The sequence below is a fragment of the Lathyrus oleraceus genome, chromosome 4, assembly GCF_024323335.1.
Source record: "Lathyrus oleraceus cultivar Zhongwan6 chromosome 4, CAAS_Psat_ZW6_1.0, whole genome shotgun sequence".
In the NCBI taxonomy this organism is placed as follows: domain Eukaryota; kingdom Viridiplantae; phylum Streptophyta; class Magnoliopsida; order Fabales; family Fabaceae; genus Lathyrus; species Lathyrus oleraceus.
The window spans coordinates 208,025,522-208,037,129 of NC_066582.1; the positions used below are offsets into that span (position 1 = coordinate 208,025,522).

General features: G+C 34.3%; 2 protein-coding genes across 3 annotated transcripts; both read left to right on the forward strand.

Annotated features, from left to right (window-relative positions):
* The first annotated feature begins 592 nt into the window (after positions 1–592).
* Positions 593–6,362, forward strand: LOC127074549 (U1 small nuclear ribonucleoprotein 70 kDa). 2 transcript variants are annotated; one of them, XM_051015879.1, is made up of 11 exons: positions 593–946; positions 1,154–1,268; positions 1,382–1,461; positions 2,187–2,262; positions 2,354–2,418; positions 2,500–2,562; positions 3,876–3,957; positions 4,049–4,211; positions 4,899–4,967; positions 5,154–5,879; positions 5,969–6,362. In XM_051015879.1, exons 1-10 carry the CDS (start codon positions 845–847, stop codon positions 5,845–5,847), a joined length of 1,509 nt encoding a protein of 502 aa, XP_050871836.1. In that variant the 5' UTR covers positions 593–844; the 3' UTR covers positions 5,848–5,879; positions 5,969–6,362. The 2 variants fall into 2 exon arrangements, with proteins under 2 accessions (XP_050871836.1, XP_050871835.1); XM_051015878.1 differs by having other exon boundaries at positions 595–946; positions 5,982–6,362.
* A 1,690-nt stretch (positions 6,363–8,052) lies between these two features.
* On the forward strand, positions 8,053–11,296 carry LOC127074550 (sulfite exporter TauE/SafE family protein 3). Its single transcript, XM_051015880.1, has 12 exons — positions 8,053–8,461; positions 8,579–8,738; positions 8,889–9,089; positions 9,349–9,413; positions 9,504–9,528; positions 9,673–9,728; positions 9,810–9,896; positions 9,982–10,032; positions 10,260–10,481; positions 10,565–10,658; positions 10,773–10,913; positions 11,021–11,296. Exons 1-12 carry the CDS (start codon positions 8,261–8,263, stop codon positions 11,101–11,103), a joined length of 1,386 nt encoding a protein of 461 aa, XP_050871837.1. The 5' UTR covers positions 8,053–8,260; the 3' UTR covers positions 11,104–11,296.
* The last annotated feature ends 312 nt before the right edge of the window (positions 11,297–11,608 follow it).

Consider the following 11,608-nt stretch of genomic DNA (forward strand, 5'->3'; position numbering starts at 1 on the left):
TATGCTGATTATGTGAAAATTAGTTAATGCCCTTTCTAATCCTAGGGATGGAGACATTTATTGCCACAATCCATGGACCAAGTTACGAGCTAAGAATCAATTCAAATCCAACTATTTGACTTTGTCGTGAGAATATGAATAGCCGTTCTTCCCCAAATATAGAAAAAAAGATTTCTTCTTTAGAGAAGTGGTAAATAAAGATCCTTTTAAGACAAATGACCTAGTGTCGTTGTTACTTAATAACATATGTTAGGGATGTGCGACCTATGACTTAGGCGAGGTAAATTGGATCGGGCAAACCATGACCCATTATATGTGTCTGCCTAATTCGTCCTATAACCTTTTTAAAATGCATATAAGCTATTGAATTATGAATTATACTCTTTTTTTATTGACAAATTATTGACGATAAATTATTAGTATATCTTTACACCCTTACCCTTGCTAAGACTTGAACTCTAGGCCTCTAGTTTCTTTAAACTCTTAACTCAATTGTTTCAAGCCACTTAACTACCCAAATTGTACTCTTTCCAAACCCATAAAATTTATATATTCTAGGCCACAGCAAACTCAATTCAATAATGTACCAATTAGTGTATTTTTTCAAAAATTGAGGGCTTGTTGCTCTTGAAGTAGGGGTGTTAAAAAGTATTATCCTGTCTGACTCTCCATACTCCCGTGCTTGAAAGGCTTACTCTTTTTCCCACTATAAATACCTGGCAGTAGCAGTCAAGGTCGAGATTTAGCGAGCGCACAAAGCCGACTCGCAAATCGGATCTTGCGATCTCATCGCAATTAGAATCAATCCAATTCCATTTTCCAGTGATTTCACCAAATCTTCACCATGGGAGACTTCAACAACGATCCTCTCATGCGCAACCAAAACGCCGCCGTTCAAGCTCGTACCAAAGCCCAGAATCGCGCCAACGTCCTTCAACTCAAGCTGGTACCTCTCTCTAATACGTCATAGATTCATCCCCTTTCACCCACTTTTCGTGTTTCATTTGACCTAATTTTCTTCATATCAACTAAATTATTGTTATTGCTCTCGTTGTTTATTTATAATAGCTAGGGTTTATTGTTCGTAACCCTAGATAGTAGATTGCTTAACTAATTTTTGTTGATGATTTGATTTTCCTGTGATTTCTTGCAGATTGGACAGAGTCATCCAACTGGTCTCACCGCAAATTTGCTGAAGCTGTTTGAGCCTAGGCCTCCACTGGAATACAAACCTCCTCCGGAGAAAAGAAAATGTCCTCCTTTAACAGGTATTCGATAATCATTTTAATTAGGTTTTCACTTGATTTCATGATTTTGTTAGGGATGATTACTGAATTGTATTCAATTTTACATTTGTTTCTGTTTTTTTTTGTTTGTCAAGGGATGGCACAATTTGTCACCAAGTTTGCTGAGCCTGGTGAACCAGAATATTCTCCGCCTGTTCCAGTGGTTGAAACTCCTGTAATGTCAATTCTCTTAAGACCCATTTTGCGGTGTTATATTCCTAGCGTCATTATTTTGTTTGGTTTTTTGCATATGGAATTTCTGTGGAGGTTTGATTTGATTTGATGCAATTTTTTTTTGCTATATTTGTTTTACTGATATGGCTGAAGCAGCTAATCCAGGTTTTTGTGATAGACATAGTTTTGTATGACAGGCCTATTTATGTTATCCATGTTGTGTCTGATTGCGTTTTCAAAAAGGTCTTTGAGGAATCCTTTACTTTAGTTATTAGCTTGCAAAAAAATAGTCGTGCCAAGTGTAATTATGTTATCGCCAAATTTCTGATTTAAGTTTTACTTCATGTAGTTTTTTGCTAGCACAATGTTTAACTGCATGCTCTCTTGTATGGTACTAATTCGTTCTAAGAAACTATCTGAATGAATATTCTGTGGTCATGAATAGCTATTAGTTTAGTCTGGATGCTCAATATATTAGTTGAAGAATATAATTACTGTTGCTTCTTCATACATTACCAGGTTTCAGTTATTCTTGAATTTACTTAAATAAGTTGTTATTATAATGTATAGTGGACTGACATGACATAGCTGCTATATACTTAGTATCTATTGCTTTGCATAGAGTTAATGTGGCAATTAGCAAATAAAATAAGTAAGGTAGCTTAAGTTGCTTCAATAGTGAATAGTATGATACACATAGTTGCTGATCCATTTTGGTGTACTCAGGCAGAAAGAAGGGCCAGAGTGCACAAGTTAAGACTTGAGAAAGGAGCCGTGAAAGCTGCTGAGGAGCTTGAGAAATGTGATGACTCATTTATATTGTTATAAATTTGTTGATTTTCATGGATTTATTTTATTCTCTGAATGTGGTTTCTCTATCTGCTTCAATGTAGATGATCCACAAAACGATCCAAATATATCGGGAGACCCATACAAGACTTTATTTGTGGCCAGACTTGTAAGTTATATTTTCCAATATAGTAACTCTGGTGCTTTTTCATATTGCTCGTCATATCTTATTGATTCCATCTTCTAACAGAGTTATGAGACTACAGAGAGCAGAATCAAAAGGGAGTTTGAGTCATATGGTGCAATCAAACGGGTAGGTATTTTGAATATGATCAAAATGGTTCGGTAAGCATATTACCTATGTATGGTTAATATTTTATTCTATTTCACTTCTATGTTGCACCTTCACAACTTTTGAGCCGTCAAATGTATTTTCAAATTCAACAATTTCCATATGCAGTAATGCATCATAAAAAACAAAAGACTAACATACTTTAAAATAATAATAAAGATCTTTATAGCTTTTCTTTTGCTGCTGAAGAAACTGTTTCTTGTGAACTAAGCGGTTTTCATGACTAACTAGCTTATCAGGAAATCAATCCGCTATGCATAATATTTATCTCATCCTATCCAAAGTTTCAAGAGTATATAATATGAATGTTCCTGATTTAACTCGTCACTTTTAGTGGCTTTGAAATAGTAACTACTGCTTTTTCTTGCGCCACCAATATTTTGGTGTTGACTTTTTTCCACTTTGCTACATTCCACTGTTAATATATATGGATGGATTTGAAATCTTGGGGCTTTGAGTCTCTAGGAGTTTTTAGCTGCAAGTTTGAAATCTTGATACACATCCCCAGTAATGGTTTATCATCTCTCAATATATCCCTGGTAATGGTTAATCATCTCGATATACATCCCCCTGGTAATGGTTGATCATCTTATTCTTCAACTGGTAAATGATTCTCCTATCAATAAAACCCAAATTCCATACAAGTGCTTTCTCCTGCATGACATTTTAGTTTGGCAGAGCAATGATGCAAAATTGTGCTTTTGGCCTTGTTTTCGAGCAAGTAAAGGAGACTGACAACTTCTGTTCTTTTCATGCACTGGGTAAAATATGTTGGGAGTATTTCAATCTCTTCCCTTTTTTGCTTAAATTCTTAGTTAGCCTACATTTGATGTTGCTAAAGGCTTAAATTCTTATTTTTGGCTTTAAAGGCTATCAAAACCAATTCAGCCGTTGAGAAGATGTTATGGTATTTTCTTTATTACCCATAGTCGTTTTCATTTTATCAATTTTAAAAAATAAATATCCCTGGTAAGGGGACGCTAGTCAACAACTGGTTATTTGGGCACAAATACATCAGTTTTTCTGCAACTATTGCTGGTGGTGATGCATCTCATGATGGGAGCTGTGTGATTTAAAGGTGAGCACGGCTAATTAGGCATAGAGCCTGTCTGCCGTGCCATTTAGGATTATCGTCTTAGTCTTTTATTTTGGTTGTATTTTATTGGTTCTGAAGTGAGACTGAGAGAGAGCATCTTGTGTTATTTTCAGTTGAGCTGATTACCAGAATGTTCTTTTCTAACTATTCTTCCCTTTTCCAATTTCTTATAATTTAGGTTCGACTGGTTACTGATACTGAGTCAAATAAGCCCAGGGGTTATGCATTCATTGAGTACCTGCACACAAGAGACATGAAAGGTTTGTAGTGGTTTTAGTAAGTTTTATCTGGTTATTACTATATATACTTATGTATCATTTATTTATGTCAAATTTTCCGTTAATTATGCAGCTGCTTATAAACAAGCTGATGGTAGGAAAATTGAGGGTAGAAGGGTGCTTGTGGATGTTGAACGTGGGAGGACTGTTCCAAATTGGCGACCCCGCCGCCTAGGTGGTGGGCTAGGTACTACTAGAGTGGGGGGCGAAGAAGTTAATCAGCGACATTCGGGGAGGTAAATAATTTGTTATTTTATTTTATAGAATTTCATTATTGTTAGCTGCGACACTTCAAATTGAAGGTGTGTTTGGTGCCTGACACCGGCACTTTACATCTAATTTATTCATTTTCTCAAATTATTACTGGTTGATGTCGTGTTGGTATTGTGTCTGTGTTTCATAGATTTCATTCATTACTTATTTTAAACCTGAAGTAGAATTACAACTAAATTTGAAAACTGAAAACATCAACTGTCATGGCCTTATTCTATGATGTGTATATTTAGTGTTGCAAATGACTGATAATTTGTGAAATTTCAACAATTAAATCCTCACCTGGGTGGTGGACCAAGCGATTGTACGGTTCTTCGATGTTTGGGAATTCAGGCAACATTTCTAAAGTTTGCTGATCCTTGGAAAAATATTATGTTTTATCTGTTGGAACTACCTGGCACATACCTGGCTATATCTCTTCCCTCCCCTCCACTCCAAATTCCCAAGCATTAAAATTGACTCTGAAGTGGAAATATTTTTGCAACAAGATTTCTTTGCATTTAACTTTTCTTATTCATGATGGAATAGCTGTGCTCAACTTATGAGCTGAAAATATACGTAGTATGTCTTGTTGAATGTTGTGTAATTAATTTGTTGGGCGCCTCCTCTGTATCATTGAAAGGAGATTCTGATATGTCTTGATTATTCAGGGAGCAACAGCAGTCAGGACCTTCTCGTTCTGAAGAACCCAGAGCGCGAGAGGATCGACATGTTGATCGGTAATAATTTGTGTCTGCTTCATTTTTAACTTGTTTTTTGGTTTTTTGTACTCAACAGGATTGCTGACCATTCTATGGTTTTTAGACAAAAGAGAGGGAAGGCTAATGGTTTCCCAGCATTATATTTTATATTAATATGGAATATTTTGAAACAAGTTTGACTTCTATTGGCCAAAATCATTTTAGGGACAGAGAAAAGTCACGTGAAAGAGGTAAGGACAGAGAACGTGAGCGATCACGTGAACGATCTAGCGATAAGGCTAGGGATCGTGATCATAGAGAGGACAGGCACCACAGAGACAGGGACCGGGATAGGAATAGGGACAGAGACAGAGGTAAGGAAAGGGAAAGGGAAAGAGATCGTGGACGTGATCGAGAGAGAGGACGTGACCGTGATCGTGGCCGGGAACGTGACCGTGATCGTGAGAGGGATCATGATCGAGACGTAGAACATGATCGTTATCGCGAAAAAGACAAGGATTATGAAGTTGGGGAAACTGAGCGGGGACGGTCCCATGATAGGGGAACTGATTATGATCTTGTTGAATCTAAACATGAGAAGGAACCTCATGGTGAAAGAGAGCGAGGCTATGATGATCATCGTGGGCGGTACAATCAACCTGGGCATGGGCACAGGCATGCAGATCCTGAAAATGATCCTGATCAGTATGACCATTATGAGCATCATAGAGGACGGGTGCAGTACGATGAAGGAGATGACCATGGTGATTACAATCAACATCTTGATCCTGCTAAGATTGAAGATGACCATCCCACTGAACGTGCAAAATCTAAATCACGTGATAGGGACAGAAACCGTGATACGGACCGTGATTATCATCGCTCAGAGAGGTCCCATTCTCGAGAATATGATTACTAGAAACTTGAGCACAATACTTCTCAACTTCACTGGTAAGATTCATGGTGTCCATTTTGGTATTCTGATTGGTTATTGTTAATTCTTAGTGTCATTCTGTCATATATTCTAAATTGGTTCTTAGTTGCTCTTAATAGATTCAGGCATGGAGTGATCAAAGCACAACAAAAGAACTTATTGCCCCACCATCCTTGTTTACTTGTTTTTCATGTTTGATGTTGAAAGGCTCACTGCTGCAGCTTTGGTGATCTCAGATTCTCAGTATGGCCATGGACTGCTAATGTTGTTGGTTTTGTTTTCATAAAGACATTTTCAGAAACAATTATTTTCTTCAGATTTTGTGGGAACTATTGTCTGGATTTTACTTTATCTTTTGGTCTATTGATGTTGCTCGGAACTACATGAATTTGACAAGTGTTGCTTATGTATTACATTAGGTTACAAGACCTTTATTACATGTTGAGAAATGAAGGTATATCATCAATAAGTGATGCTGCAAAATAATTGACAGTTGCAAACTTGAGTTTTCAAAATTTCTCCCCACTTCAATATTTTGGTGCCAATTTTTACGTTGGCATTTCTACTTTAATTTGTTATGAGATGGATTATAGTGATATTCTTGCCCAAAAGCCAGCGCAAAATGTCCTTTCAATCTATAACATTGGCCTATAACATAGGCATGCCCTGATGTGTTGCAATGAAACATGAATCTTTGGGTTTCATATTTTTTTTCAACGTTTCTAAAAAACCTATTGCATTTAGATGTACCTTTCAAGACAGCAACAAACATCAAATTTATCATCTCCGTTACAATATATTCAGAGCAATATTTTACTGTCTTATTTCTACTCCAGTTGTAGTATTATGGAAGAATCAGATCCAGATTGCATGCTTTAAAAACATGTTTTTTTTAATGTAAATTGAAAATCCGGCAGTTCAAAAATTAGCGATAATAAATCAAAATCAACTGTGAATAATGGCCAAGACGAGTTTTTGTGTCACTGTTACATTGATTTAGACCTTTCTTCTTTTAATTGCAGTTTGATTGGTTTTAAAATAATGAAAATCTGAAGTGGTTACATAATTGTTTGTGACCCTCCTTGCAACTAGCCTTGCAAACCCATTTTTTGTTTTCTTAGCATCGAGCAAAGTGAGAGACTAAAGTGTAAAAGAAAAAGCAAAGAAATGAAATTACCGTGAAGTTTCGATATGGTATTGGATTAGCAAGGACGTACGGTTATCTCTTCGAATGGACGCTAGATCTTGAAGTTTGGTGTTTTAGTGCTTCCAAATGTTACTTCCATGAAGCTTCCTAGAACCTTTATGATTGTTATTCGCGCTAGAAGATATTAGGTTGTTGTAATTTGTCTTTTTTTTCTAAACTGGTTTATTTCCTTCTAATATTTTATTTTTTGGATAAGAATTCTAATAAATTTATTACTGAGTGACAGTTTTGTCTATTTACCATTTTCACATTCCATTACCATTTTATACACTACTCTTATTATTTTTTATTTATAGCTATATTTAATTTGAATTTTTATCTTTTAAAATAAATTGGTACTATTAATAAGTGCTATATTTTTTTAAATGTTAAATATATTTAAAATTCTGTAGAGAATTTTATATTAAAGAACAATGGTGAGATAAACTGTGATTTAAGAGTTTAATTTTTATTTTGTTAATAGAAAAGTTATTTCATTGTCAAAACATTACAATCAATCATGTAAAACATTAAAAGTGGTAATGACTTATAATAAAAATCTTCTAATCTATACCTTATACCTTACACCAATAGTTGAGTGAATAAACCCGAAATTAATTGTTATGTATTGTTGGTGTCGGTGTAAAAAGTTTTACACTATCAATATTACAATTATCTATTTATATTCTATTTTAAATATTTAAAATAAAAATCAAACTTTTCAAATAAATAAGTGGTTGTGATTAATTGGTAGTGAATTTTTTTTTACACCGACTGTATATCAATAAAATACAATATTTAATGTATATTAAAAATGTTGAATGTATAATTTTATTTTACAGTTTGTATCAATTGAATCTAATAGTAATAAATTTGGGTAAAAAAATGTTTATTGATATTTACCTTAAAGCAATGGGACACTGTAGGGTCAAAGGCCTAGAGCCTTAAATTTTAGAGCCTTAAATTTCAAAATGTCAAACAAAGTGTTGCTAATAGTTTACGAGGACATATATATTATAATATTAGTACATACTACCTTGAAGAGAAACAGAGAAAATGTGAGTTTGCTATATAAAGAGAGGATGGTAGTAGTACTGAGGAAAAAAAAATAACCACCTTTTAAAATAAGTATAGTTAGAAAAAAAAATACAAAAACATTTATTTGTACTAGTTTCTTAGTTACATTTTGCTTCAAACCGTTCTTCTTCATACATGGCTTTACAAGTTAAAACGAAGACAACATCAAGAGCAGCATCAACAATTGTATGGCTAATCTCGTGGAGCCTTATCATGATCTATCATGTCAGTTTTGCTGAAAGAATTTTGGAAGATAAAAAGTCAGATGATTTTGTTATGCAAAAGAGACACTTCTCTTGGTATGGTGGAAAGTCTTCCTATGAACGTGTTTGGCCTGTGAGTTTATTATTATTATTATTAGTATCAAACAACATTTTGTTATGTTTTTTGTTTTTGTTGTTGTTATTGTTATGTTATGAAATTGATGTATATTGTAATGGTTTTGTTGAGCAGGAAATGAAATTTGGTTGGAGAATTGTTGTAGGGTCTATTGTTGGATTTTTTGGAGCAGCATTGGGTAGTGTTGGAGGGGTAGGAGGTGGAGGAATTTTTGTACCTATGCTTACTTTGATCATTGGTTTTGATCCCAAGTCTTCTACCGCTCTCTCTAAGTGTTAGTAATAGTATATTTTTATATTCGGTTAATCCTTTCGTTCCGCCGCCAGAGATTGAATCATAGACTATCCGTTTACATCTATTTAACTCAACTAGCACGTATCAGTTGAACTACTCGCCTTGATGTTTGAAATTGTCTTTGTTGCAGGTATGATTACAGGAGCAGCCGGATCAACTGTGTATTATAATCTGAGACTCAGACACCCAACACTAGACATGCCACTCATAGATTATGATCTTGCTTTGCTTTTCCAACCTATGTTAATGCTAGGAATTAGCATTGGTGTTGCATTTAATGTCATGTTTGCTGATTGGATGGTTACTGTTTTGCTTATCATTCTATTCATAGGTAATCAACGTAATCTTCTCACTTAATTCAATTTTGTCGAGTTAGTCACCACTAAAATTCGCTATCTCTAAATCCAGGGCCGCCTTAAGTTTTTAGAAACTCTGGATAAGTTAACCATGGTTCAACCGTAGGGAGTCCTATTTTATCTGACAAATATTTTACGAAATTCTATCGTAGAAAATTTTAAGCACGGTTTGGTAGACCATCTGTCTAAATTTATTTCAAGATAATATTCATCTGATGCAACACATGGTGATAGGTACATCCACTAAAGCTTTAATCAAAGGTATCAATACATGGAAACAGGAAACAATCATGAAGAAGGTAAAATTTGTTTAGTTACAATTCTTCTGATTTGAGTCTCATTTACCTTCTACTTTATAGTAAGAGTATACTTTGCTTCTGAAATTTCAGGAAGCTGCAAAGATGTTGGAATCAGGTTCTTCTTTTTGGATGACAAAACCAATTCTTTTTAAAGTTACATTCATTGTCCTAGGAGATGCAACATTGCTATGCATAAACCTTTGCACTCTCTCTGATATTAGTGTTGAAACACTAATGCACTAATTACCTCTTCTTTCAGATGGTTCTTCTGAAGAAGACTACACATCACTACCAGCTGATCTACAAGATGAAGAGGTAATTCCAATGGTTTTTCAAATCATGTTTGATAGAAAGTTCATCGAAGTTTTATCGAATATGCTAAATTCTTCTGTGCAGGTTCCTTTACTAGACAACATTTATTGGAAAGAATTATCAGTCCTTGTGTATGTTTGGGTGGCTTTTCTCATTGTTCAGATTATTAAGGTAGAATCAAACTATTATATTTGTTTTTTTTTCTCTGATTAAATAGTTATAACTCAATATGCACCTTTTATGTATTTCATTGCAGACATATAGCAAAACTTGTTCCATAGAGTACTGGATTCTTAACTCTTTGCAGGTAAACATTCTAAATATACATTTGGACGCAACACGACACATAATCAGTCAGACGTTTTAATGTTCAGACGGTTATGATTGATTGATAGTGTAAAAAATGTTTATACCTACGTAAAAAAAATATATTAGTTTTGAATATGAAATACATACTTTGATTGGAGCTAACATAAAACCATTTCCTTGCAAGGTCTAACTGAAATTTGGTGTGCTATTTATTATCACTTTAAGGTGCCTATTGCAATTTCTGTTACACTTTATGAAGCCATATGCTTAAGCAAAGGAACTAGAGTGATTGCATCAAAGGGAAAGGAAGTCACACATTGGAAGTTTCATAAGATTTGTCTTTACTGTTTCTGCGGAATCATTGCCGGTATGGTTAGTGGATTGCTTGGTCTAGGAGGTGGCTTCATTTTGGGACCATTGTTTTTGGAACTCGGAATTCCCCCTCAGGTATAAAAAAATCGAACCAAATCAAACCAAACTAGCGCTACTTGTTTATATATTAATCTTTACTATATATATGCATGTGACAGGTAGCTAGTGCTACATCAACATTTGCTATGGTTTTCTCTTCTTCCATGTCAGTGGTACAATATTATCTTCTAGATAGCTTTCCGGTACCCTATGGTAAGACATAATAAGCAATTGTAACTATAATGTTGGAAAAACATGACATTGTATTTGTAACATTGATTTGGTTAAAATCGTGTTTGAGGTGAAGTGATTTATGTTCAAATGCAGCTTCATACTTAGTTTTGGTTGCGACCGTTGCTGCACTAACAGGCCAATATGTGGTTAGAAAGATAATTGCTATCTTTGGTAGAGCATCTATCATCGTCTTCATATTAGCTTTCACAATTTTTCTGAGCGCAATCGGTTTAGGTACTTTACATTTATCTTTATATCCATGGTCTATCTATTTAACTGAAATTCTTTGGTGATTAGTTTCTTCAAATATACTAACAATGTCTCATTTTTTGGTATCACAGGTGGGGTGGGAATAGGAAACATGGTTGAGAAGATGGAAAATGAAGATTATATGGGATTTTACAATATTTGCCACAAATCATAGGATGGAAAAGTATATAGGATTTGACAAAATAGTCACCTATTTATTATTTTCATTTAAGTAAAGAAAATATCTTTGTTTTTTCTTCTTCTTTCCTTTATAAGTGTTGTTGTGTTCGTTAGAAGTCTCTATTTTTAGCCAACAATGACTGGATTATATTCTTTGCTATCTAAATATTGTTATTAGTGTGTTTTCATATTTGGTTTCTGAAGAATTTTCATTTGATCAAAAGTCAACAAATATTTATGAATGACTATATTGGAAATGCCAAGCAACATGTAGGGCAATTGATGATCCTGGTTTCAAGTACAACATATAACATCCCTACTCTTATTAGTAAACACTACTTAAGACTTTTCATTCTCTTTGCAATGAAAGTGGTGTTTTAATGACGGGTAAGATTTAACATTTACGTGTAACTAAAACTTTTCACCTTTAAAGTTGAAGTCTGATTTACTCAATCTGATTATCATTTTATTACTTTAGATATACTTGCATAGCTAATCTC